Source organism: Hypoxylon fragiforme (genome assembly GCF_022984875.1).
Source record: "Hypoxylon fragiforme strain CBS 206.31 chromosome Unknown GGS25scaffold_2, whole genome shotgun sequence".
In the NCBI taxonomy this organism is placed as follows: domain Eukaryota; kingdom Fungi; phylum Ascomycota; class Sordariomycetes; order Xylariales; family Hypoxylaceae; genus Hypoxylon; species Hypoxylon fragiforme.
Window position 1 is genome coordinate 3,341,100 of NW_026054757.1, and position 23,404 is coordinate 3,364,503.

General features: G+C 47.2%; 12 protein-coding genes across 12 annotated transcripts; 4 read left to right on the plus strand and 8 right to left on the minus strand.

The window, feature by feature from the left end:
* Positions 1-85: 85 nt before the first annotated feature.
* On the minus strand, positions 86-1,061 carry GGS25DRAFT_518589 (uncharacterized protein; the record flags this gene model as incomplete). Its single annotated transcript, XM_049263565.1, has 2 exons — positions 86-786; positions 860-1,061. 2 exons carry the CDS (start codon positions 1,059-1,061, stop codon positions 86-88), a joined length of 903 nt encoding a protein of 300 aa, XP_049120465.1.
* A 2,513-nt stretch (positions 1,062-3,574) lies between these two features.
* On the plus strand, positions 3,575-5,154 carry GGS25DRAFT_141167 (uncharacterized protein). Its single transcript, XM_049256309.1, has one exon. The coding sequence runs from the start codon at positions 3,764-3,766 to the stop codon at positions 4,985-4,987; it is 1,224 nt and encodes a 407-aa protein (XP_049120466.1). The 5' UTR covers positions 3,575-3,763; the 3' UTR covers positions 4,988-5,154.
* On the minus strand, positions 5,155-6,050 carry GGS25DRAFT_141178 (Tim10/DDP family zinc finger-domain-containing protein). Its single transcript, XM_049256310.1, has 2 exons — positions 5,548-6,050; positions 5,155-5,422 (listed from the first exon to the last, which is right to left on the minus strand). Exons 1-2 carry the CDS (start codon positions 5,629-5,631, stop codon positions 5,264-5,266), a joined length of 243 nt encoding a protein of 80 aa, XP_049120467.1. The 5' UTR covers positions 5,632-6,050; the 3' UTR covers positions 5,155-5,263.
* On the minus strand, positions 6,024-6,988 carry GGS25DRAFT_141190 (uncharacterized protein). Its single transcript, XM_049256311.1, has 3 exons — positions 6,679-6,988; positions 6,383-6,610; positions 6,024-6,291 (listed from the first exon to the last, which is right to left on the minus strand). The coding sequence occupies exons 1-2, from the start codon at positions 6,892-6,894 to the stop codon at positions 6,383-6,385; spliced, it is 444 nt and encodes a 147-aa protein (XP_049120468.1). The 5' UTR covers positions 6,895-6,988; the 3' UTR covers positions 6,024-6,291.
* A 756-nt stretch (positions 6,989-7,744) lies between these two features.
* On the plus strand, positions 7,745-9,537 carry GGS25DRAFT_477736 (Pkinase-domain-containing protein). The gene is made up of 3 exons (XM_049259861.1): positions 7,745-8,075; positions 8,129-9,121; positions 9,193-9,537. Exons 1-3 carry the CDS (start codon positions 8,001-8,003, stop codon positions 9,337-9,339), a joined length of 1,215 nt encoding a protein of 404 aa, XP_049120469.1. The 5' UTR covers positions 7,745-8,000; the 3' UTR covers positions 9,340-9,537.
* On the minus strand, positions 9,538-10,850 carry GGS25DRAFT_477739 (peptidase M76 family-domain-containing protein). The gene is made up of 2 exons (XM_049259862.1): positions 10,053-10,850; positions 9,538-9,958 (listed from the first exon to the last, which is right to left on the minus strand). Exons 1-2 carry the CDS (start codon positions 10,692-10,694, stop codon positions 9,731-9,733), a joined length of 870 nt encoding a protein of 289 aa, XP_049120470.1. The 5' UTR covers positions 10,695-10,850; the 3' UTR covers positions 9,538-9,730.
* A 442-nt stretch (positions 10,851-11,292) lies between these two features.
* On the plus strand, positions 11,293-13,082 carry GGS25DRAFT_141306 (glutamate 5-kinase). Its single transcript, XM_049256313.1, has 4 exons — positions 11,293-11,480; positions 11,574-11,872; positions 11,932-12,202; positions 12,263-13,082. The coding sequence occupies exons 1-4, from the start codon at positions 11,441-11,443 to the stop codon at positions 13,003-13,005; spliced, it is 1,353 nt and encodes a 450-aa protein (XP_049120471.1). The 5' UTR covers positions 11,293-11,440; the 3' UTR covers positions 13,006-13,082.
* A 144-nt stretch (positions 13,083-13,226) lies between these two features.
* Positions 13,227-14,232, minus strand: GGS25DRAFT_141284 (60S ribosome subunit biogenesis protein NIP7). The gene is made up of 2 exons (XM_049256312.1): positions 13,888-14,232; positions 13,227-13,785 (listed from the first exon to the last, which is right to left on the minus strand). The coding sequence occupies exons 1-2, from the start codon at positions 14,111-14,113 to the stop codon at positions 13,448-13,450; spliced, it is 564 nt and encodes a 187-aa protein (XP_049120472.1). The 5' UTR covers positions 14,114-14,232; the 3' UTR covers positions 13,227-13,447.
* A 172-nt stretch (positions 14,233-14,404) lies between these two features.
* GGS25DRAFT_477743 (nucleolar complex-associated protein 3) lies at positions 14,405-16,561 on the plus strand. Its single transcript, XM_049259863.1, has one exon. The coding sequence runs from the start codon at positions 14,482-14,484 to the stop codon at positions 16,546-16,548; it is 2,067 nt and encodes a 688-aa protein (XP_049120473.1). The 5' UTR covers positions 14,405-14,481; the 3' UTR covers positions 16,549-16,561.
* Positions 16,562-17,528: 967 nt separating this feature from the next.
* Positions 17,529-18,538, minus strand: GGS25DRAFT_529432 (uncharacterized protein; the record flags this gene model as incomplete). Its single annotated transcript, XM_049265287.1, has 1 exon — positions 17,529-18,538. The coding sequence occupies one exon, from the start codon at positions 18,536-18,538 to the stop codon at positions 17,558-17,560; it is 981 nt and encodes a 326-aa protein (XP_049120474.1). The 3' UTR covers positions 17,529-17,557.
* A 519-nt stretch (positions 18,539-19,057) lies between these two features.
* On the minus strand, positions 19,058-20,505 carry GGS25DRAFT_477746 (uncharacterized protein). Its single transcript, XM_049259864.1, has 3 exons — positions 20,231-20,505; positions 20,110-20,160; positions 19,058-19,975 (listed from the first exon to the last, which is right to left on the minus strand). The coding sequence occupies exons 1-3, from the start codon at positions 20,287-20,289 to the stop codon at positions 19,351-19,353; spliced, it is 735 nt and encodes a 244-aa protein (XP_049120475.1). The 5' UTR covers positions 20,290-20,505; the 3' UTR covers positions 19,058-19,350.
* Positions 20,506-21,113: 608 nt separating this feature from the next.
* Positions 21,114-22,512, minus strand: GGS25DRAFT_477751 (uncharacterized protein). The gene is made up of 3 exons (XM_049259865.1): positions 22,085-22,512; positions 21,478-21,959; positions 21,114-21,424 (listed from the first exon to the last, which is right to left on the minus strand). The coding sequence occupies exons 1-3, from the start codon at positions 22,171-22,173 to the stop codon at positions 21,147-21,149; spliced, it is 849 nt and encodes a 282-aa protein (XP_049120476.1). The 5' UTR covers positions 22,174-22,512; the 3' UTR covers positions 21,114-21,146.
* Positions 22,513-23,404: the final 892 nt, after the last annotated feature.

Sequence of the window (23,404 nt, forward strand, 5' to 3'; positions counted from 1 at the left end):
TGCCAATTTATGCTGGGGCCATGTTTCCCAGTCATCTGGGCAACTCACTCAGCCTCTAGGACTCTCATGTAGATATCCCAAGCCACTAAGAATCAGCTGGAGCAGGGAGTTTCTTTTCCTTGACAGGCCCTAAGCCCGCCAGAATCCGTTCTCTCTTCTCAATATGAGGCGCGGCTATCTCGGTCAGAGGCGTCAGCAACTGCTCCGCGATCATCTCTTTGGCACATTTCTTTCCGAAAATATTCTTCACATGACCGATATCCTTTGGTAAAATTTTTAAACCCAGCATTCCTAGGTCAGGAAAGCCGTCATAGAACCCTTCAGTATTACAGGGCGATATTTTATACTGCACATCCGGATAACCGAGGGTCACGCAAAGCTGGCGGACTTTGTCTACTGCTGAGACCTCGTCGTTGTTGTAGGGTGATGCGATCCCCTTGGGCTGAGTCTGGGTTGCTGTCACATCTACACCCGGCGCTTGCTTCGGCGGGGGCAGCGAGACTTTTTGTCTCTTCGCCGGCGGAGATTGTTGTGTTGTTTGCATGTATCCGTTTTTACGCAGCCATTCTACTGCACACTTGGCAGCATACTTCTTGGCGTCCTTCTTGCGTACGAAGGAGGGCTCCGTTCCATCTGGAAATAAACCACCATTAGGACCAGGGAAGGGAGTTGGGCTCTCCTGGATCTTCACCCGGTAGTACCATCTTTGCACTCCTTGTGCAAAGGGGCCGGGCGCCTCTACAAAGTCAATCCCCCCAGTTCCTTTCGTACGCCTAGCTCGATATTCTACCAAGGGATTAGCATTGCAGCCTTTGTGACGAGGTTGGACTATGTTGATATGGTAATGAGATTTGCTTACCTTGCAAATACCCAATCCAGTTGGTATTTTCTAGTTGAGGTTCAGGTTGAATCGGGGCCTCTGGAGGTAAGGCAAGCTCAAGTTTGTCTAATAGTTTTCGTTGAGTATCTGTTATAGGCGCAGGAGAGGAGTTCGTAGCCTCGTATTCTTGCTGTCGGCTGATCCAATTCTGGATAGCCTGATAAGTATTGGAGGATACCATGGCTATTTGTATAAGCTTTTCAGGAGATGGATGAGGTAGGGTATGTGGAAAAGAGAAAAAGCGTTGAAGGACTGGAAGGTTTCTTAAAAGTCTAGGATTTCTTAGAGACATTCGAATTCAACATTGGGCTCAATATCGATTTTCCTTCATTGGCTGTTAAGTTAATGTTGCACTATTACATATCTATGTTGGTATTACATGTATTAGTACTACGATTAGTAGGTACTATGTAATTCGGTTAGTTTCTATGCTTGATATCATGTGCTTGCTATCTGACTAAGTTTAGCTGTGATGTTGAATACCGATTTGAATAATAACAAGTTAACAACTACTAACCTAGGCAGGAGGTAGATGAACCCAAGTGCCCCCCTGTAGATCACCTCAAACTCCCCCCATTTTAGGCCTAGTGTCCCGCTATAAAGCCCACCCAGAATGGGGCTCGGTCACACGAAAATCCGGAGTTTAGCGAGTTGTAATTGGCCATATGACTGACAGGGGCCCACCTGATTATTTGAACTTTCGAGTCTTATTTTTGGAGTTTTGCTGGCTGCAAAAAGCCCAAGCTTCAAAGCTTCAATCTGCCTAAAACCACACAATCCATCATCAGTCCAAGCTGCCGCTTTAGTGCATCCTATATCGTTGGAATCGCCTCAATTAGAGCTTCCAAACAATATATGTTTCAGATTGATGCGATATCTGAATCTGAAGTTATTTGAATTTAAAGATTAAGAAGCACCTGAAAAAAGATACATCTGTAACCAATACCTGGATCACGTGATAGCCCTCGGCTAGCGCCAACTGCCTTTGCTTCAAGAAATCCTAAAATAACTTCGCAACTACCGGTCGCATTAATCTGAAACATATATCATTTGGAAGCGCTAATTGAGACGGTTCTAATGATACCGGTTGCATCAAGATGCGTCCATTGAAGGAAAAGTTATTAAGGATAGTATGTTAGAGGCTAGCTGGAGAGCCCGGACCAGCGCTATGTACTAGGGTGCGGATAAGCTTCCGATAGCAATTTATTTTTAATTGATTAATGATTAAATAAGAATCAATTAAAGATCAATTAAGAATTAATTAAGAATTAATTTATAATGAATTACAAATTAATTATAAATCAATTAAATTAGAATTAAAATATATAAAATATTAAACTTAATAATTATTATAATTATTTTTTAGAGTTTTGCTATGTGCACTACCTATTTTTGCTATTAGGGCCTTAGGTGCACTACCATCAGGTATTGTACATCCCATAAGTCCCTTAAAACTTTAAATCCGGAGCCGCCCCAGGCTCTCCAGCCCTTCAATCTTGAATAACTTTTCAACCACATGTCGCACCACAATGCAACTGGATTCAATTGAAAGGGAATTCAATTCCCAATTGATTGATATAGGTCTCGGATTAAGGCAATGCGTGGTCGCGAAGTTATTTAAGTAAATAGGATGGCAAGCTGGGGCCACGTGACTACCCTTAGGGCCACACTAGGAGCTCTTGGGCCATGCTAAGAGCCCTTAGGCCACTTGGAGCCAAACCTTATTCAACAATTTCAATCTTGGATAGCTCCATGAAATATATGGCTACAAGCGTGCAACCGGATTTGATTGAAAGAGAATTCAATTACTGATTGATTGATACCAGCCGCAATTTGGGGCGATACGTGGAAGAAGAGTTATGTTGGTATTTGTCTCGAGAGCAGTCACGTGACACTTACTAGCGTGGCCCCAGGCGGCTCTAGGGCTCTTTGGCGGCTCTAAGGGCTCTTAGTGTGGCCCTAAGGGCTCTTAGTGTGGCCCTAAGAGCTCCTAGTGTGGCTCTAAGGGTGATCACGTGCCTCCTAGGCCACCACCTATTTACTTGAATAACTTCGCGACCACGTATCGCCTCAATCCGAGACCTATATCAATCAATTGGGAATTGAATTCCCTTTCAATTGAATCCAGTTGCATTGTGGTGCGACATGTGGTTGAAAAGTTATATGGATTGAATTGATGTTGGCAGCTGGGGGCGCTAGATTAGGGCCGGATTTCAAAATTTAGGGCATGTACTGGTACCTAAGGTAGTGCACCTAAGGCCCCGATAGCAAAAATAAGTAGTGCACATAGCAAACCTCATTTTTTAAAGTTATGTTTATAATTGATTAATAATTAATTATGAATTTTTCGTTTTTGAAAAAATAAACCTTAAGAGATAAAAAGTTGAACCCAAGTGCCTAAAAAAGCAGTTGAGCCCAAGTGCCTGTCCGAATGAGGTATAGTCGTCGGCCCAAAATGGGGGGAGTTTGAGGTGATCAACAGGGGGGCACTTGGGTTCATGTACATCCTCCTAACCTAGGTTACTACCGGTAGGTTACTAGGTTAGTAACCTAGATTTGTATGAGAGAGAAACCATAGACAGCGTTCCATGTTGTGCAAGATAAAATGAAATAGTTAAATGGATATTGAAAGCTAGGGTCTCTAGCCAGGCTAGTGTATTGTACTAGGTTAACCTACGGCATAGTATGTATTGTACATATGTAGGTAGTGGGCTTTAATGGGCTTTAGTGGGCTTTAATGGGCTTTAGTGGGCTTTAATGGGCTTTAATGGGCTTTAATGGGCTTTAGTGGACCCTTTCACTCTCTTTTACTAACTTGGACTTTCCAACTCGAACATCAACCCGCCTTCACCAAATTCCCAACAAACACAAAATATCCAAACTATGAGCAAACCCGGCTTGTCGTTTGGTCTGAATTTGGCCAAGAAGCCAGGTGCTTCGAAACCTGCTCCTCCCAAAAGAAAACCCATGTTTGGCGGTGATGATGAATCGGACGATGACAACGCGAATGGCCCGACCAACCGACCTCAAGCCACCCAAATATTAGACTTGGATGATTTCACCACCCCGTTGCCTGATTCCAAACCGACCAAGAAGCCTGCACTCAAGTCCAAAAATGGGCCGCCAACACAACCCCCAAGCAATAAAAGCAAGAAACCACAGATTTCCATGTACGGGGACCTATCGAGCTCCCTAGAATCGCGCAAGCACCGCGAAGCTGCAGAAGGGCTCGACCCTTCGATATACGACTACGACGCCGTCTACGACTCTTTAAAACCGGAGAAGAAGGTCACGCAAGAGGATGTGGAGAGGAAGCCGAAATACATGAGGAATTTGATAGCTTCGGCCGCAGTGCGCAAACGCGACGCCCTCATCGCCGAGGAGAAGAAGATCGCGCGGGAACGGGCTGAAGAAGGCGAGGAGTACGCCGATAAGGAGAAATTCGTCACGGAGGCGTACAAGAAGCAGCAAGCAGAAAATAGACGGGTCGAAGAGGAGGAGCGCAGACGCGAAGAAGAGGAAGCTAGGAAAAACAAGGGTGGTGGCATGACAGCATTCTACAAGGATTTACTGGAGAGAGGCGATCGACAGCATACCGAAGTCCTCAAGGCTGCAGAAGAATGCGCAAAGGCGGGACCTGGGGAGAAGGAAGAGGCGAAAGATGAGACCGTTAAAACCGAAGCAGACATGGCAAGAGAGATCAACCAAAAGGGTGGCACCATTGCCATTAATGAAGACGGTCAAGTTGTGGACAAGCGCGAGTTACTAAAAGGGGGTCTAAACCTAGGCGCACCAAAGAAACAAGAATCTCGAAAGGATGCTGGCAAGGGATCGGATCGGAGGGACAATCAAGGCTCTTCCCGTGGCTTCGTGGGTGCTGGTGGAAAGCAAGGTATGCGCGAAAGGCAAACTCGAATGCTCGAGGCGCAATTGGAACAGTCCTTAAAACGCACCTTGGAGGAAGAAGAAGAGGAGAGGCAAAAGGTTGAACGGGCATCCAAAAGCCGCAAGACCGAGACCGACGTCTCGAGCGCCCGGGAGAGATACCTGGCACGTAAGAGAGAGGCAGAAGAGGCCAAGAAGAAGGCTGCCGCGGAGAAGTCGTGAGGAGAATCTATACACCCGTTCTCGTTTTCATCGAGACGAGAATCCCTCCACCTTGATTCCGAGGCCTTCTCATTAATGTACAGTCTAAGCATTCGTGGTTTCCGACTCCTTCGTAAGCTTTTCATTCCCCAAATTTCCGCGTCGTTCCCGGCTCGTAAAAGTTGCGTTGCTAATGTACAAATGACCACAAGGCGAAGGGGTATATCCTGATACTGCCTACCTAGCTAGGCACATAAGGTATCCATGATTCCAAATAAACCTCCAGGTTTTGCAGGTTTACTGCCCCCGTTGTAACCGATTGATATAGGTGGTGCTGACCTGGTTCCACGCGGACATGTACTTCTCCATGCATTGGGTGAAGCAGGTCTGCTCGCTGTTGGATAAGGAGCCGCCGGGTTTCGGTACGCACTTTTCGAAGCAGTGCTCGTTGATTTTCTGTACAAGTTAGTCTCGGTTAGAGCTTTGCCGTTCTGACAAAAATAGGTACAGAACATATAAATATATGTATATGAAGATCAATCCGAATTCGTTGGATTCGTTGGGAGGAATAAAATGCATACCTCGACCAACTGCCTCGCATTTTCTACACCATATTGTGCTCTGACTCCCTTGACAACCTCGGCTTTGATTGCTTCCGATTCCATGGCGGGCGATCCTTTCTTTCTTTTTTTGATAAACTTATTTGCAACCGGTATTGGGACGTGGCTGTGGTTGACGTCCGGCTTAAGAAGTACGTTCAATGTTGTATCAATACTTTGTCTTTGTTAAGCGGACTTTAAAAAAGTTGAATCTTCAATTGAATTATTTTGTTGGATTGTTCGAAAAAAGTCTTGGCTGTCACTGACGTTTCTTATGTGGCTAGTGCCTACTAAAAGTCCTGGTGGCTGATTAATCATGTCACCAATAGTTACATACCTACAATCTATGTAGTATGGAGTACTAGGAGTAGTACCTACACTTCTTCACCCCTTTCAAGTTGTCTATTAAAAACTGTTATCTCTTGTCCACAACATTGGCCACGATGAATTCTATTGCGTTCTATACTATGCACTTATGTAGGTAGGTAGGCTTGGATCCGTACTACCTGCCTACACTTGGTATCGAGGAAACCTACTAAGTACTCCATTCTCAATCCACAACTCAAGCCTCACTTCTGGGCCCCAATCGCTGCATCGTATGATGGAGGTGCTGGCATGCTTTGGTTAGAGCCGCCAAGCTCTATGATATAGCTATGCTTCTTTTGCTCGCCATAGAATCTCCTTAACTTGAACTGGTCCGCACACACTGTGAGGATAGAGAAAACGCTATATATAACCATTTAGTTAGCTTTGAGTCTTCGTGTACTCACTACTCGGTGACATTGTTCAAGAGGGCAAGCAGCTTGGAAGTAAACACCTACCATCCAACGATAGCCGCGGCGCAAATCGCACTCTTCCCGGATAACCCGGCCTTCACAGCCAGAATGACATCGGCAGTACTGACCAGGGTAGTCAGCACGCTGCTGCCCATTACCGCATTCCTGAACGCAATATCACAGCTAGTGCGTTGTTGTCGTCTTGCCATCTGATAGTTCTTCCACAGCACGATGAACAAGATGACATTGAGGAAAGTGGTCAAGGCACCCTGCGATCCGGTTAAACTTGGTCGAACCTTAGGTGCGCGTGCACAAGTAGGTTAGGTTGGGTGCTTACCACAGCGCTAGAAACCCAGGGCAGGGTGGAGTTTTTTGTGAAGTCATCCTCGAACCTGTCCACGGAGGGGATATCGGAATCGGAATCGGCTCTGCTGCTGGGCCGATAAAGCACGAAGGTCACGGTGCCGACGACAAATATGCTGAGCTGGCCCAAGACGACGAGGGTGTGTACTACCGCCCACCAGTTTACCGCATTTTTAATAGAATCACCCATTTGCGCTCAGGAGTATACGAATAGGTAATATCGCGCCGACCCAGACGAAACAAAGTTTACAAGTTCGAGGGTGGTTTGGACATCTTTATGTAGATTGCCTCTAAGGCAGGGCACCTCAGTATGTAGCATTCTAGAGGATCACCAAGCATAATCCCAGCAAGTGGCTAGGAACAAACTACCAGTAGTTATCAGTTCCAAGTGAACCAGCGTTCGGTGGCCAGTGACAAAAAAAAAGTTTGGTTGGAATGTTTGCTGTAGAATGGATTGAATGTCATGGGATTTGGGGCCCCAATCAAGGGTCGAAACTCAGCCCTGCAAGCGATTCCTCTTTTAGCTTCCTGTCTCGGAATGTGTGAAGGGTTTCTGTTTAATTGGCTGACAGTGAGGATTGCAAAGTTCGAGCTTGATTGTTCCAACATTGTTTCATTCCTATTACATGTGGTTTCGATGTTTGGAATAGAAGGATTCATGTATAATAGGTAAGCTTAAGTAGTATAAGTAATATACTGTAAATGCAATAATACTTGTTGTTTGAACATCAAGTTGTTTCGGTATGATATTTATATAGAAATCAGATATAAATCTGAGAGACCAACATAGTTACATGTAACGTTAGCATGTGTTGTTATTTCTTCGACACTGGGTAGTTATGGCTATACGAATGTATGTACTTCGTATGTAGCGCTGAGGTGGGGGACACTAAAATACTAGGTACAATACAATACCTAGTATTAACCTCGGAGGCTCGGACTCGGAGCTTGAAGTACCCATGTGGCTACTGTAACTTTAAGTACATAACAAATCGTTGATCCATAACTATCGGTTGAATGCGCTAAACTGTAATGGCGAAGCTAACCTTAGATAGGTGGTGGCTTTTGTGGGTTTTTATTGGTTGCCCCCGCAACGGTAGGAGCAAACTTAAATAACACACATAAAAGTCATAAAAGTCGAACTCAGTTTCTGATTTTCGCTATTTTTACCTATTAATTAGTACATCCCTCCCAAATCTTCCAATATTCACCAACGATATAACTTATACTTTAAACAACCAACCAGCTTAAGCACACTGACTATACTTTAGTAGGGTGGCTTGCGACTCTAAAACTATGGCTGGTCAAGCCCTCGAAGCTCGATTCGAGCGTATGTCCGTTAATGATGAGAACGACTATCAAAAACCTAAGGTTTGTAAATTTTATTGCTGCTTATCCGATAACGTCGCTTACCGTAGGTATAGTCTGCTGCGACATCAACCAAGCTGACACATAGCTCGAGTCGTCCAAATCTATTCAAGGTCGCTCTGCAAGCACAGAGCGGAAACACCGTCCCCGCCGTCACCGCCGTCACTCTCCCATCCCAAGCCGCACAGCGCAAAGGCACTCAGCCCCCCTCGCCCACAAGTAGGAAACCCCTCCCATCTGCAAGTGCAGCATCCAAGGCCTCCGACGAACAAGCACAGGCGGACAAAGAGAAGAAGTCAACTTCCTTAATCGAACAGCCATATGGACCCAAACAATTCCATCTCGGCATGTTTGAAATCGGCCGGCCGCTAGGAAAGGGTAAATTCGGACGAGTGTACCTGGCGCGGGAGCGGTTAACCGGCTTCATCTGTGCACTGAAGGTGTTACACAAAAGTGAGCTGCAGCAGGGTCGAGTCGAGAAACAGGTGCGAAGAGAGATCGAGATTCAGAGCAACTTAAGGCACCCCAACATCCTGCAGTTGTTCGGCCACTTCCACGATAGCAAGCGTGTCTTTCTGATCCTGGAGTTTGCCGGCAAGGGCGAGCTGTACAAGCACCTGAGGCGCGAGAACCGCTTCCCGGAGTGGAAGGCATCTCAGTATATCGCGCAGATGGCCAGTGCCCTAAGGTACCTTCACCGCAAGCACGTCATCCACCGGGACATAAAGCCCGAAAATATTCTCGTGGGTATCCACGGCGAGATCAAGATATCAGATTTCGGCTGGAGCGTCCATGCCCCAAATAGTAGGCGGCAGACCATGTGTGGAACCTTAGACTATCTCCCACCAGAGATGATCAAGCTTGGCGGCTCAGATAACTACTATAATGAAAAGGTGGATCTCTGGAGTTTAGGGGTGTTGACATACGAGTTCTTGGTGGGCGAGGCACCGTTTGAAGATACACCTGTGATGACGCAGAGGAGGATTGCCAAAGCTGACATGACTATTCCGTCCTTTGTGAGCCCTGAAGCTAAAGACTTAATTAAAAGGGTAAACTTACCTGCCATCCCTAACCCTCAAACCTTCTACTAGTGAATCTTACCCGCTGACATGAGTTAAAGTTACTAGTTCTAGATCCCGATAAGAGGATACCTCTAGAGCAGGTCCAAACACACCCTTGGATCGCAAAACACTGCATCAAGGGCGAGCGGGCAGCAAATAGGGAAACAGCAAATAGGGAAAAGTCGAAGTCGGAAAGCAAACCATGAACTCGTGGACATAGGACTTTGGCGACTCTTTGCGTTGCATGCATATACATATGAGAGTGTAGGCGTTAAGGGATAACTAGCATACATCTGGATTACGGGGTGGACGGACATATTTGCTTTAATCAGTACTCCGTAAAATAAAACCATTGCCATGCTGTTCCAAGCAAAAACAAAACAAAACAGAACAAAACAAAACAAGAAAATGAGTAAGCACGCTAGTGACATTATCATATCTCATTGCTTGTCGTCCAGACTACATAACTCCTCTTCACTATGAGAAGGGGGGGGGATGCTTATGTAAGTAATAGCACAGGTAACTACAAATACACACAGTCTTTTTTAAGATTGGCTGTCTGACTTCAAATTTTTGTTTTTTGCTCTCTCTTCATCTTCATCTGTAGACCTCGTCGAAGGGCCGGGTATCTGAGAAGCACGAATCCCACACCTGGTTGACCACCTTGACGGCCTCGACGTCGTCCTTGCACCACGGCCGCGCCATGACGGACTGCACGGCTCGTCGTCGCACGCACTCCTGGAACTGCTGCGTAAGCGACCAGTTCCCCCGCGTCCACGCCTCCTTCGCCCATCTGCACTCGCCGCTTAGCATGGATGCGCGGATCTGTCGAGCATGGGTTAGCACGAGATGATGGATGATGGCTCGCTTAGTTAAGAAAAAAAGATGGAACAAGCGCTAGCAGAAACCAAAAGCTTACCTCGGTGCAAGCCGCATGCTTCAACCCCTTCTCCCCATTCCAATCGACCTTCCACCTTAGATGGTCCCACGCGTGCACCATCTCATGCGACAGCGTGTCCTCCATGTGCGCCTGGTCCTTGATGACATCGGCGCATATGAGGATGCCGGACCCCGGCGAAAAGCCGCCGCTGGCGCGGTGCACGGCGCCGTCCTCGGTGAGGCGCGCGGGGCACCGGCGGCAGAAGACGTTGGACCTGTCGAGGGAGCCGTTGAGGGCCGCGATCTTCTGGCGCAGGAAGATGACGGTGGGCGAGTGCGCGAAGGCCCAGTCCCGCAGGTCCTCGCACCGCGCGCACAGCGCGGCTTCCTTCTCCCGCGCGATCGTCTCGCGGTAGTGGAACTTGCCCTCGGGGGTCATGGTGTTGGTTATCGCTTTGAAGTAGTTGATCCATTCGGAGGTCGCGGGGTCGAAGCCTGTGCGCTTGGGGTCGTTTTTGACGATTTCGGGGAAGGAGGGGGGGGATTGTGGTTGTTGCTGTTGCTGTTGCTGTTGCTGTTGGGATAGGTTTGTAGGGGATGCGGAAGAGGAGGGAGTGGACTGTGGATTCGCGTTCGACGTTGGAGCGCCAGGTGCCCCTGGTTGTGAGGGTTGCGACGACATTGTGGATTGGATTTGAATTGTATCGATATAATTATCGGGGGTCCGTCCGGGTTGTGAGGTTTGGCAAATTGTCGTCTTGAATCTTCAAATTGTCGGAGGTCGGCAGAAGAGCTAAATTAGTAAGCTAAGGAATTCGATAGGCTACATTACTACCTACAGTTAGGAGGTACCTAATCTTTTGCGGCCCGTTGGCGGAAAGAGTACCGAAGGCGGTGAACCAAATCCGAATCACTATTGAATTATGTAATTAACTAAGACCTATGTTATTATTTGCGTAGGTACATAGTTAGTTATTTGGACTTTTTTTTTTTTTGAAACCGATCTCGGTCAAGCAAAGCTCACACCGTCATAACTCGTACCTGAATACAAACCTCGTATCGTATCTACAATCCAATGAGAAAAGCTCACCGTTTTCAACTCGTTGGCAACCAACCCCCTTTTCTCTACATATGCCAATTCGTAAATAGGTAACCTTAGTTAAATATATCTTTATTGCTCCACATCAACAACTATTCCCTGCAGCAGATCGTCGTAGATACATACATACGCCCTACGAGCCATGGCTGATCCAGGGGACCCAACGCCCTGTATGTAAAGATTTCTATTTATGTAAATTTGTTGCTTTTTAGTAAATCTTTTTTAGTTGCAGCGGTGTCAAAATTTGAGTGTGTTTTGTGTTTTGTGTTTGGTGTTTTGAGTGTTTGAGATTCAAGTTGTTGCTGATATCTGACTGAATTATAGCAGACATGAAGGGCCCCAAGCCACTAATAGTTGTTATTAAACTAGGTAAGTTGAGCTTTACATGTCCTCCTTTTATATCTCATTTTTGTGTCACTCGCTATAGATGAATGAGTCGAGCACACGCTAATTTACATATAGGAACAAGTTCCATTGTCGACGAGAAGACTCATGAGCCATTACTCTCAATCCTAAGTCTTATTGTTGAGACTGCTGTGAGGTTACGGAAAGATGGACACAAAGTTATAATTGTGTCGTCTGGCGCCATTGGCGTCGGTCTTCGACGTATGGATGTCGACAAGAGACCGAAACACTTATCCAAGTTACAGGCACTTGCAGCTATTGGCCAATGCCGCTTAATAAGTCTATGGGATAATCTCTTTGGACACCTCCGTCAACCCATCTCTCAGATTCTTCTTACAAGAAGTGATATCGCAGACGTAAGTGAGAGGATTCCGGTATCAAGGCTTAGGGTATGACTTCTAACCAGGTACTATAGCGGACAAGATATTTAAATGCCCGGAATACTATCATGGAGCTCCTCGAGATGGGCGTCATTCCGATCGTAAATGAGAACGACACATTAGCAGTTGCCGAGATCAAGTTTGGCGACAATGACACACTTTCAGCCATCACAGCGGCTATGGTGCATGCCAACTTTCTATTCCTCATGACGGATGTTGACTGCTTATACGACAAGAACCCCAGAGCGCATCCCGACGCCCAACCGATAGAGGAAGTTGAAGATATCGGAGCAATCCGCGCAGACGGTATGAATCAAACTCAACAAGATATTAAGCATCCCATACATATTGCTAACGAAGTCTTAGTCTCTAGCGCTGGATCGTCTTTAGGGACTGGTGGCATGGGTACCAAGATCGTTGCCGCTAGGCTCGCAACGTCAGCTGGTGTCACTACAGTCATCACTCGATCCTCCTCGCCAGGAAACATCGTCAAGATAGTTCGATACCTCCTAGCCACTAAGAAGTGTACTTTATCACCACACAGCCGCTCAGGAAGTGAGACCGAGGATTCCCTATCCCATTCCACAGCCTCGCTAGCCCTCGACACGTTAGAGAAGCCACCATTACATACGCGCTTCCTGCCCCTCTCCCACCCGATCAGAGACCGCTACTTCTGGATTCTCCACGGCCTGGCCCCGCACGGTACTATTTATATCGATGTCGGCGCGCATCACGCCATCTCAGACAAAGCCGGGCTCCTCCCGGTAGGCGTCCTTGACATTGAGGGCAGCTTCGCGCAGCAGGAAGCCGTGCGCCTAGTCGTTGTGGAGCGGAGATCCGAGCCAGGGCCAGACGGCAAGCTCTGGGAAGGCCCCGGAGTCGAAGTCGGGCGCGCGCTGGTCAACTACGGAGCCCCTGAGATCCTCCGCATCAAGGGGCACCGCAGTACGCAGATAGAAGGTCTGCTGGGCTATGCTGATAGCGAGTACGTGGCACACCGGGAGAACATTAGTTTGCTCCGCAGGGAAAGTAGACCGGTCACGCCTGTTCTAGATGCAGTGGCCGAGAATGGTGGGGTGGCTGCTTCTGAGAACGAGGTTAGCTTATAGACTTTCATTCTCCCTGTTCAATAATTCCACATAGAGTAACGGCGTCCAAAATGAGAAGTCATATTTATATGGTCCGGAAGAGTGAGAAGTTGTAACCAACAAAAAAAGAAGAAATTTTAGAACCACCTCACTAAGTAGATAGCAGGAAGGGGATCAATTTATGGGTTGTCTCATAAGTGAGAAGCCCCGGAGGACAAAGTTCATATAGAGTACTAAGTAGGTAGATAGATATAGCCTTAGAACGCCCCCAATGCATATAACACGAGTAAATTCCAAACTCCGAGCCTCCCCCTTCTCCCTCCTTCCAACGGATGGCCCTTTTTTAATCACACTTTTGTATATACCGTCCCCCCTTCCCCCGGACCAACTCAACGTCGGCCAAATTAGGTAGGTGGACTTCATAGGTATCTATGCACTTCTCTCCTTCCCAGTTACCTCGACCTCAACCGGCAAACAGCGTATCCTCGTCTCTCAGGTACTCGCCGCAGTCCGCCTGCCGAAAACACACGATGCCGGTGGGGTCGAGGCGGCGGGCCTCGGCGGTGCTGCGGGCGGTGACGCCGAAGCCGAGGGGGGTGTCGCTCATGCTGTAGACGACGACCCCTTGGTGGCTGGGGCAGTCGTCGGACCAGCGGCCGACGTGCGCCTTGACGACGTTGCCGCCGTACAGGAAGGGCATCTCGCCGTTCGGCTTGATCCACAGCTTGTACCGCGCGTGCTCGGCGAGGATGGGCAGCGCCGTGATGTGCAGACGGAACTTTCCGGTTTTGGTGAACTTGCCTGTGCGGGCGCTGGGGGTTAGCTGGCTTGCCTGGGCATGTAGGGAGGGAAGAGGGAGGAGGGGAGGGATTCTATTTTAAAGGATGGGAGGGCTTAATATACCTAGACAGATACCAAGAGATGCTAGGTTGTCCCGTGCCACGGAGGTGGCTAGGTTTGCGACGGAGAGAAGAACATAGTAGACTCTGTCGCGATTCAGACGGAAGACATATCGGTCGGCGTCGGGGGAGTCGTCGAGAGGCGCGATTAGGTTTTTTAGGGAGTTTCCTGTGTAATTTGCTAGCTTCTCAAAGAGAACCTTTGTCTCTTGCTCGGTTAGAGGCCTCATCGTGGCCGTGTTGTTTGTGTTGGGTTTATATTTGTCGAACGAAGCTGGGCTTGGTTTAATGCAAATAGCAGGTAAAAAGATACTAAAAAGTTATTAGTGGGGTGCTGCTGTTCGCAAAGTTTAGAGATGGAAAATATTCTGCCGCTTGGAAATTTTGGCGGTGAAAAAAGGTACTGAGCTAAATGGATGGGGGAAAGTTCCCGGTTGGTTGAACTCTCATTTTAGGTGGGTCGCTGTACAAGGATGTCTTGCGAACTTCTGAAATTTTGAATTTCTTTACTAACAATTTCTCAAATTCTCACTCTCATACTCAGTCAGCATACTCAGTCAGTTGAGTTTTATAATTCACATTTAGCAGTCTTCAAACCATGTCGGCCATGGCATCCAGACCTATCAAGAAGAGAAAGCTTACGCCTCCTCAATCAGACGATGAGGGAACTTCTCACAAGTCTGGTGGGAGGAAAATCAAAAAGGCATTCTTAGTAAATGCAGCAAACTGGAACTTGGAGCAGGACTATGAGACGAAAGCCCGGAAGGGGAAGAAAAATGACAAGGAAAGCACTCGCCTGCCCTTGAAACTTCCCGGAGGACGTGTGCAAAAGTTCTCTGCTCCAGCCGGTGAGTTACAGATTGAGGAAAGTGACGACGACTGGTTGGAAGGCGGCCAGGATGAATCTGGGAATGAGGAAGCAGGACATGAGGTCAACGACAACAGACCCAAGATACCCGAGCATCAGCAGATTCTAGAAGCCAAGGAGGAACTAGCAAAGATAGCTTTGCTAGTCAACGAGGATCCTGACGAGAACGTTGGCGCTTTCAAGGCTTTGGCTAGGATCGGACAATCTAGAATCTTAACTATTCAAAAACTCACCTTGGCTACCCAACTGGCTGTGTACAAAGACGTCATTCCTGGTTATCGAATAAGGCCCGTGGTAGAGGATGCGCCAGAGGAGAAACTGTCCAAGGACGTTCGGAAATTAAGGACATTCGAGTCATCCCTTATCTCAGGTTATCAGGCTTATGTGAAGGACCTCACCAGATATGCGAAGTCGGGACGAAACCAAGCAGGTCGCGGCGGTCAGGGGCCGAGTATTGCGAGCATCGCCATAACCTGTGCCTGCAATCTACTGACCGCTGTACCACATTTCAATTTCCGGTCGGACTTGATTAAGATCTTGGTCGGGAAACTGAGTACGAGGTATGTCGACGACGACTTTAACAAATGTCTGGCGGCGCTCGAAACCCTTTTTAAGGAAGATGAAGAAGGCCGCCCTGCGATGGAGGCTGTTTCGCTCCTCTCGAGGATGATGAAGGCGAGGGAGTACCAAGTGAATGAGAGCGTCGTCAATCTCTTCCTTCACCTCCGCCTATTATCGGAATTCTCCAGTAAAGGATCCCAGGACGCCATCGACCGGGCAGATCCCGTCGGCCCCAATGGCAAGAAGCCGAAAGGAAAGAAGGAATTTCGTAATAAGCGGGAACGGAAGGAAAGGAAAGAGCAGAAGGCGCTAGAAAAGGATATGGCCAACGCAGACGCTTTAGTCAGTCACGAGGAGCGTGATCGATGCCAATCCGAGACCCTAAAACTAGTGTTCGCATCGTATTTCCGGATCCTCAAGCAACGGGTACCAAACCTCATGGGTGCCGTTCTCGAGGGTTTGGCCAAATATTCTCACCTAATTAACCAAAATTTCTTTGGCGACCTACTCGAAGCTCTGAAAGATCTTATCCGGCACAGCGATGCCCTTGAAGAGGAGGAAGATGCTGAAGAGGAAGACATGGACGCCGACAGCCGAAACACCTCCCGTGAAGCCCTCCTCTGCACCACGACAGCTTTTGCGCTACTCGCGGGCCAGGACGCCCATAATGCGCGCGCAGACCTGCACCTGGACTTGTCTTTCTTCACGACGCACCTCTACCAAACGCTCTTCCCGCTATGCTTAAACCCCGACCTCGAGCTCGGCGCGCGGTCCCTGCACCTGCCGGACCCGTCCAAGCCATCGAATGCCGCAAACAGCAATAGCAAAACTAGCAACAAGGTCAACCTGCAGACAACAACCGTCCTGCTCATCCGCTGCCTGACCGCCATCCTCCTCCCGTCCTGGAACGTGCGCTCCGTGCCCCCCCTCCGCATCGCCGCCTTCACAAAGCAACTGGCGACCGCATCGCTGCACGTGCCGGAGAAGTCGGCGCAGGCGATCCTGGCGCTCATCGCCGACGTCGCTGGCACCCACGGCCGCAAGATGGCCGCGCTGTGGAACACCGAGGAGCGCAAGGGCGACGGCACCTTCAACCCGCTCAGCGACAGCGTCGAGGGGAGCAACCCCTTCGCGTCTACCGTCTGGGAGGGCGAGATACTGAGAAGGCATTACTGCCCTAAGGTGCGGGAGGGTGTTGGGATTGTCGAGAAGAGTTTAGCGAAGGCCGAGCGGTAGGGGGGTAAATGGGGATTGGGGCGTGGGGATATGGTAGGGGGTTAGGGGTTAGTCATATAGCATAGGATACATATCTAGGTATCTATGAAAAGAATAGGAGTTCACTCTCGAAAGAGATTTGTTCTACGCAGCAGTAATTCCCCATAAGTACTTACTCAAGAAAAATAATTTTTCAATAGGGTTGTCTCTTTTATATTGAAGTCTTCCAAGGTTTCTTCCTCGTTAGGTATCCTATGTAAGTACCTAGTTTATATAGTAGTCGACAATTTTTGAGCCTCACTCTTCCCCCCCTTGCTATAATATTTCTCGTGCAACGAGTTCAGGTCTCTAGATATGATAAGCCCGTCTACCTACCTACGCAGATAGGTACCTAGGCAGAGAAGTAAGCTACAACCTAGTTTAGATAGGTATCTACACATATAACAGCCTAACCTAGGTAAAACAAGGAAAGGTTGAGGTAGGTAGAGAGAAACGGAAACAAAGTCCGTCACCCAGTACTCAACATCTAAACGTAGCCATTACCTACATTTCACCATCTTAGAATCATATTTCAGAGTAAAAGGGTATATTAGCCTATGAACACAGTAAAACGTTCCTCTTTCATGAGAGGCCACGTTGAGTAGGTACCTAACCCAGGTACCGGGGATTTGTGCCCATCGGCACTGCTCTCTTGCCTTTCCCAGAGCCTGGCGGCTAATACCTAACGCAACTAATGGTTGCCCAGTATCATCCAATTAGCATTACCGTTTGTACTGCCAATTGTAAATTATTAGACTGGGCCTCATAGGCACCTCTAGGGGTAGGTAGATGTGTTGGTGTTCACAAGAAACATATCAACGCACCACCATAACTCATGAATTAGGTAGAGCATGAGTTGGCGTATTTGCAGTATCTCTGCAGATATAGAAGAAAGCGTAATCATTCGCGTGGCTTGGTACCCAGAGTACTTATCCCACACACAATGAAATGGAGATACCGAGATATATCAATACCTCGTAGGTAGTGAGCCCTAGTGAGCCCAGCGCGAGTCCGCGAGGCCCGGTCCTGTTGCAAAGCCATTGGTTACAATTCGGCCAGGGGAACGATGAACACGACTATGGCCACGCTTCTCGGCACTGGGCGGGTCAATGGCCATTGGATCTCCCAGGGACTCTGGAGATTTGGGCCGGTTCGTGTTCCATCGCGAGGCGCTAAGTCCTTTGCGCTTCGGCACAGCATTGCTTATGATGCTTCCCGCATCGCTCATGGTGACATCGTCCTGAGATACCTGGCGGGTTCTGGAGCGGGAGATGGGTTGCAGGACAGGCTGGTAGATCGTCTGTTTTCCCTCAATGTCTAGGATTGATGACTCGTTAGACGTAGTGCTAGGCAAAGAGGGTTGAAAAGTGCTGTTTCTCTGCTGTGTATGCTGGGCGATGAGAGTTCCAAAGCTTTCCGTTTGAGGGGATAGTTCGAAGTCCATGAGATCGTCATTTTCTTCTTCTTGAGAAGCGAACGCGGTTGACTTAGAAGATAGCGAAGGGACTTGGGCGGGCGAGAAATAGTTGCTCGCGGTAGGCTGACTAGGGATCTGTGTCTGTGCCTTGGATGAAGAGGTAGTAGTAACACCGAACTCTTGTCTGCCTGTGTGAGTTGACTCCATCATCGAGTTACCTCTGTTGTAGTTTGGAGATTTGGAGCCTTGCTCGCTAGGTTTCATGCGCTTTCGGCCAGCTCCTCCACTACCGGGTCGGGGAGATCTAGCTCGGCCTTTAGTAGTCGAGTTTGGGTAGGGACGCATAGCAGAGCGTGAGGTTGGCTGGGCGCCATTAGGTACAGCGCCAGAGTTGCTGCGCTGGCCTTTCTGCGAAGGAGAATTTGTACCGGAGCCTTTTCGGGTCGTGTCGCCGTTTTTTGCGCTCTTGCCGCGGCCTCGTCGATTTGTTGGCTTTGGTTGACGGAACGAATCCCGCAGAGCCTTAGCATCCTCTAGACTTCCGAGTTCTTGCATCTTGAGGGTTTGATGTCGGACTTTCTTTAAATAAGTTGACACTAGAAGTTCGTAGCTAGCCTAGAGGAACATTGCAGGTGGCTTTAGTAGGGGGTTTCTTACTATAGCCACCAAGGATGTTTTAGGAGGAAGTTGTTTGTGAGAAAGAAAAGAAGTAGGAAGGAGGGAAAAGAATTGAAAATAAAAATAAAAATAGAAAGGAATAAGCATGATAATAAATACGGGGGCTCGAAAAATGAGAAAGGGCAGGAGCTATAGTGATACTCAAGTCGTTATGTCGTTATGTCGTTATGCCATAGAGACATGTATCACCATTTTAGGTACCTAGGTAGCAGAGTCGATATAAAGAGCAGGAACCCCTTAGTAGGTAACCTGCAGTATATGCCATTCATACTTGCCTATTTCCCTCGTATACCTAGTACCTATACCTGGTACCTATGTATGAGCTCACTTCAACTTAACATGCAGTTCCCCCCTTTTATTCTTCTAAATCCATTGGGACTTGGTTACTATATGCAACCCAGGACTTACTACATGTACATATGACGGTACGTCTATCAGTGATTCTGGCAATACGAGACAGTGCTCCTTTGATGTGTTATTACATCGTTCCATTTAGCAAGTTTCTTGGCCATTGGAACTCGCAGACGCAGGCAACCGCCAAAGTACAAACAGCACAGAGACGCAACATCTTTCTACATGTAGAGCACCTGAGATAATAATCCATGTATAAAAACACATCCAAACCATAACCCCTATCACAATGGTAATTATCTGTACTGAGAGCTAACTGGTATAATGCTTAGTTAGGATTATGACTGCGGTGGCCCACGATTATGCTGCTTTTTGCTACCAACAAACGTTTCGATAACGTTAATGTTCGTCTCCTTATGCTCAGTTGTTCTTGCCTCGTCTAGCCACATCACCTCGATGACCGGGACATGCTGCCGTGTAAAGTCGACCAGAGCCTTTGAGCTTGGAGCACCTTCCCTCAACCCTATGCAGGAGACACGAGGGATACCCAAACATTCCGACAATCGATCCTCACAGGCCTTTGATAGCCCCACTAGCCGAGTAGGAGCTACCATGGGATGTGCTTTCGAGGCAACAGCTACCATTTGAGGTAGATGGCCATTGAGAACATTTGGCTGCCCAGACCGAGTCACAAAGATAGCCGAATAGGTAATGGGTGGTTCTTGACAAACGCCTTTGTCTTCAGCATTGGACTTCCCACTGTGTTCCTTGGATGCTGTCTCCTGCAAATAGCGTGTGACAGCACTGAGACCAACGTCCACATACAGCTTGAGTTCCGGTACAGGAGGAGGAGGGAGATGCTGAGGTTGTGCTATAGGTGCTTTGCGCTTCCGCTTCCTCTCACGTTTGCCGTTCGATAACGTGAGGTGCTCTGAGCGGTATTGACCTAAAGGGGCAAGCAGACTAGGCTCGGTTAGTCCACACGTCAGAGTGTAGGTAGGTAGGGCACAGAAAACTCTGAAATCTAAAACCATTGACCTGAAATAAGCCCTGTAAAGAGCCCTTGAAGTCTACCAGCCAAGAAATTGCTGACTTACTTGCATAGAAGCTCGAGGATTGTGTCTTGGTCTTCGAGATTGATGTTAGGCCTAGGTAGTATTTGAATTAGCCTTCTTTCTTTGATCTGGCTCAGAAGAGATCAGGGCGCGTGTTTGTTACCATGATATTGCTGAATACGGTGTGTCCAGTTGGTACACGATTCTTTTCTTTCTCTCCATCTTGAGATGACAACCCGACGTCTTAGCAAGGCCCGTTGTCGTTAGATAGATGGTGCAAAGTAACTAAGGTTAGGTAACTATTCAACATTTCACTCTTCAATATTCCCTAAAATATCCTGCTAGACGTGAAAATATATTGCCAGGCCCTATATCTGCCTAGTAGGTAGCTAGTATTAAACTGTAAAGGGACTACGATAATTGGAAGAATAAGAACTCGAAGGATAAGAATACTACCTACGTCAAGTGGAACCCTGCCGCTTTTAGTATGTGAGCTAAGAAGCTGAGCAGTCAACCGAGCCAATGGCCAGTGCACGCTGTATGTACCTATACAACTCTCATACATACATATAACATAGTAGTATTAAGAACTTAATAAGAAGGAGTGGTATGGAATAAGGGGAACATTGAACATTAATTTTTAATGAATATGTAACCTATCTGCATACCTACTACCTAAATATTTACACAATACCTACAGTAGTAGGTACTAGGTACATTGGTAGTAAGTAAGGAGGTAGGTACCTAGTATATACGACCTTAAGAATTGTTGATGCTGCACTGATTATCAAAGCTAGCTTGCTGGTGATCGACTTTCAAAAGTCCGAGCAGATAGCTCAGCTTATGTGAATACGACTTTCAGGAACCTGGTTTCATCGATTAGCTTCTGTTCCTCTTGACCTCCAGAGGGGATTTCTATTTGTAGATATGGCTTCCTTGAGGCCTAGGTAATTCTAACCTCGTGCCAAGAAGCCCGAGAGATGATGAACGGCGACATTAAGTAACCTACCAAGTACTCGCGTACATTACTACGGTTGCCCAGACTTACCAATCTATGTAATGAAGAGAGACAACGCTATTTATCGATGGACTCTACGCCATAACTTCTTGATGGTATCTAAATCTTCCTTGACGCCGTCGCTGTCTTCGTGCTCCTTCGAGACTTCTATCTTGGATCTTAACCGGGCCACCACAAGGTCCAGGGCTAGCTTTGGCGAGGCTAGGGACAACTCCTCTCGCAATTTGACTAGGCCGATTATTCTACCGTTGCATATCTGCCTGACAAGATCTTCCGCCATGTCCTGACAGTTACTCGTCAAAAGATTGTAGCGTGGATGCAGTGCCATGTGACGAGCTCCTAAATCTCCGAGTTAGCATTGAGAAGGAGCACGGTTCACCGACTCAGCGCACCTAGTGCTTGGATCTCCTGATGGGATTTCGTCGTTTCGCCGATGTAAAAACATGAATTCCAGGTCGCGATGAATGCGGGGGTGACCTCTGTTATGCGAAAATAATTCTTGCCGAGGACCGTGAGTGCCATTTGGTCGCTCATAAGGTCGTAGCAGTATGAAGGATTAAAGCCGCGATCGATTACACACAATGCCCAGTGATTGATGCTGTTCTGGCTCATGCCGATATGCTTTGCAAGCAACTCGTAGGTGGTTTTTGATAGCTCGAATTTGCCGAATTCGATGAAGGTGGTGATGAGAAAGACGGCTTTGTGAGTCGCAGTGGGATCCCATTCGAGGGGCGGCATGTTGATAGCCGGCTCACCGGTAAGCTTTGCCAATATCAAACGGAGAAATTCATTCTTTTCCTTTCGGCGCCGTTCTCTCTCGACATTGGCTGCAAGTTTCTTGGCCTCCGAGGAGCCCCATGATTTGCTTTGTTCCCTAGGTATCGATGGAAGACACCGTGTTAGAGTCAGATACTTGGACTACTTCGACTATGTATGTATGTATGTCGATATTGTTTGGGGAATTTACATGGAGCAAATAAAGAAACAAACAAACGTTACCATTTTCCCCTGATATATTCTTCCGTGGCGGCCCCAGCGCCTTTTATCTTCGCTAGGGCGTCAAATCCCATCCTGCTCCTGCTAACCATATAACCGGGTACTTAGTAGTAGTCTATCTATCAGCTAGACGGATAGATCGTAGAAGAATGACGAAGTTTAAGTAGTCCATATACATATGTATGCATTTCTCATTTTCCCGTTTCCCGTTTCCCGTTTTCCGAATTTCCATACGGAGTGGTCCTAGGTCTATCTTTTCCCGCTTATGTATGTTTATTCGTATGTATGAGTGCGTAATACGGACGGCTATGCGGCTGGCCCAAGAAACTAAACAACATGGAATATATGGGCCTTATGTACTTGATATGTACAATAATGTGCATATCAAATGTAATTATAGCACCTACCTACCTATCTACCTACTAGGTAATGAATAAGGCACCGAATTCAACTAGTATGCAGGTGATGCATCCATGGATGTCTATACGCGGCGCCTCTAGTGTAATATGTATGTATAAGCGCAGTCTATCTTGGGGCTGATCTAGATTTCCTTTTACTATGTCGTAGTTAACAATTTAAGCTGTATGTAGCTCATCCCCCAAAAATATCTGTATACATGAATGGACATACCTAACCTACATCGTAATGTGTAGATATAATGTGTATAATGTGTATAATGTGTATAATGTGTAGATAGTTATGCATGACATCAACATTGTATAATTTAAATCACACTTGGCGATTGGCAGTAATTGGATTTGAACAATTTAAAGCCCCATGAGATGTATGTATGTAGTATGTACCTCGGTGTGTCAGGGCTATGACTATGTACTAGGTAGTATGTACTATGTAGGTACATGTAGATTCACATACATGTGCACTTGAATGTTTGACACATGTGCGTTTTGTTTGGCATTAGTCATCATTCCCGTTGTCTGCTATGCACTAGCTGCGGTAGGGATTACTAGGTATGCAATTAGACATTACTAGGTAGTTTATCTTACCATTCAAACACATCAATATCGATATTAATGTTGTACAGTATTAACTGTATTATTACAGCAGTAGGTATTAATGCCAACAGTGCGTGCAGATAGCTACAACTTAAAGCTACCCTAGGGCCTAGATATTGCATTGTATTGTACACTGTACCTAACACTACATAAGCACTACCTACCTTAATTAGTAGTACCTAGTACTAGTTAGTGTTAATGATGTAGTTAGGGCAATTGCAGTGATAGTTAAAGTCCCCACTTCAAAGCTTACACTAGCGCGTCATCTACTTCCAGAACCCTTCACTCAATCATACCCAGTATTACCCAC

Bases quoted from the DNA above. Each gene is read 5' to 3' on its own strand.
- GGS25DRAFT_477751 (XM_049259865.1), bottom strand. From the start codon at position 22,173: ATGGTTAGCAGGAGCAGGATGGGATTTGACGCCCTAGCGAAGATAAAA. The intron at 21,960-22,084 runs GTAACGTTTGTT...ATCGATACCTAG, and splicing joins GAATATATCAGGGGAAAATG to GGAACAAAGCAAATCATGGG. The intron at 21,425-21,477 runs GTGCGCTGAGTC...TCGGAGATTTAG, and splicing joins TCAGGAGATCCAAGCACTAG to GAGCTCGTCACATGGCACTG.
- GGS25DRAFT_477736 (XM_049259861.1), top strand. From the start codon at position 8,001: ATGGCTGGTCAAGCCCTCGAAGCTCGATTCGAGCGTATGTCCGTTAAT. The intron at 8,076-8,128 runs GTTTGTAAATTT...CCGTAGGTATAG, and splicing joins ACGACTATCAAAAACCTAAG to TCTGCTGCGACATCAACCAA. The intron at 9,122-9,192 runs GTAAACTTACCT...CATGAGTTAAAG, and splicing joins CTAAAGACTTAATTAAAAGG to TTACTAGTTCTAGATCCCGA.
- GGS25DRAFT_141190 (XM_049256311.1), bottom strand. From the start codon at position 6,894: ATGGGTGATTCTATTAAAAATGCGGTAAACTGGTGGGCGGTAGTACAC. The intron at 6,611-6,678 runs GTAAGCACCCAA...ACCGGATCGCAG, and splicing joins CCTGGGTTTCTAGCGCTGTG to GGTGCCTTGACCACTTTCCT.
- GGS25DRAFT_477746 (XM_049259864.1), bottom strand. From the start codon at position 20,289: ATGGAGAGAAAGAAAAGAATCGTGTACCAACTGGACACACCGTATTCA. The intron at 20,161-20,230 runs GTAACAAACACG...AATACTACCTAG, and splicing joins CCGTATTCAGCAATATCATG to GCCTAACATCAATCTCGAAG. The intron at 19,976-20,109 runs GTAAGTCAGCAA...AACCGAGCCTAG, and splicing joins ATCCTCGAGCTTCTATGCAA to TCTGCTTGCCCCTTTAGGTC.
- GGS25DRAFT_141306 (XM_049256313.1), top strand. From the start codon at position 11,441: ATGAAGGGCCCCAAGCCACTAATAGTTGTTATTAAACTAG. The intron at 11,481-11,573 runs GTAAGTTGAGCT...ATTTACATATAG, and splicing joins AATAGTTGTTATTAAACTAG to GAACAAGTTCCATTGTCGAC. The intron at 12,203-12,262 runs GTATGAATCAAA...ACGAAGTCTTAG, and splicing joins CGGAGCAATCCGCGCAGACG to TCTCTAGCGCTGGATCGTCT.
- GGS25DRAFT_141178 (XM_049256310.1), bottom strand. From the start codon at position 5,631: ATGGAATCGGAAGCAATCAAAGCCGAGGTTGTCAAGGGAGTCAGAGCA. The intron at 5,423-5,547 runs GTATGCATTTTA...TAACTTGTACAG, and splicing joins ATGCGAGGCAGTTGGTCGAG to AAAATCAACGAGCACTGCTT.
- GGS25DRAFT_477739 (XM_049259862.1), bottom strand. From the start codon at position 10,694: ATGTCGTCGCAACCCTCACAACCAGGGGCACCTGGCGCTCCAACGTCG. The intron at 9,959-10,052 runs GTAAGCTTTTGG...CATGCTCGACAG, and splicing joins AGCATGCGGCTTGCACCGAG to ATCCGCGCATCCATGCTAAG.
- GGS25DRAFT_141284 (XM_049256312.1), bottom strand. From the start codon at position 14,113: ATGAGGCCTCTAACCGAGCAAGAGACAAAGGTTCTCTTTGAGAAGCTA. The intron at 13,786-13,887 runs GTATATTAAGCC...GCGCCCGCACAG, and splicing joins ATCTCTTGGTATCTGTCTAG to GCAAGTTCACCAAAACCGGA.
- GGS25DRAFT_477743 (XM_049259863.1), top strand. From the start codon at position 14,482: ATGTCGGCCATGGCATCCAGACCTATCAAGAAGAGAAAGCTTACGCCT.
- GGS25DRAFT_141167 (XM_049256309.1), top strand. From the start codon at position 3,764: ATGAGCAAACCCGGCTTGTCGTTTGGTCTGAATTTGGCCAAGAAGCCA.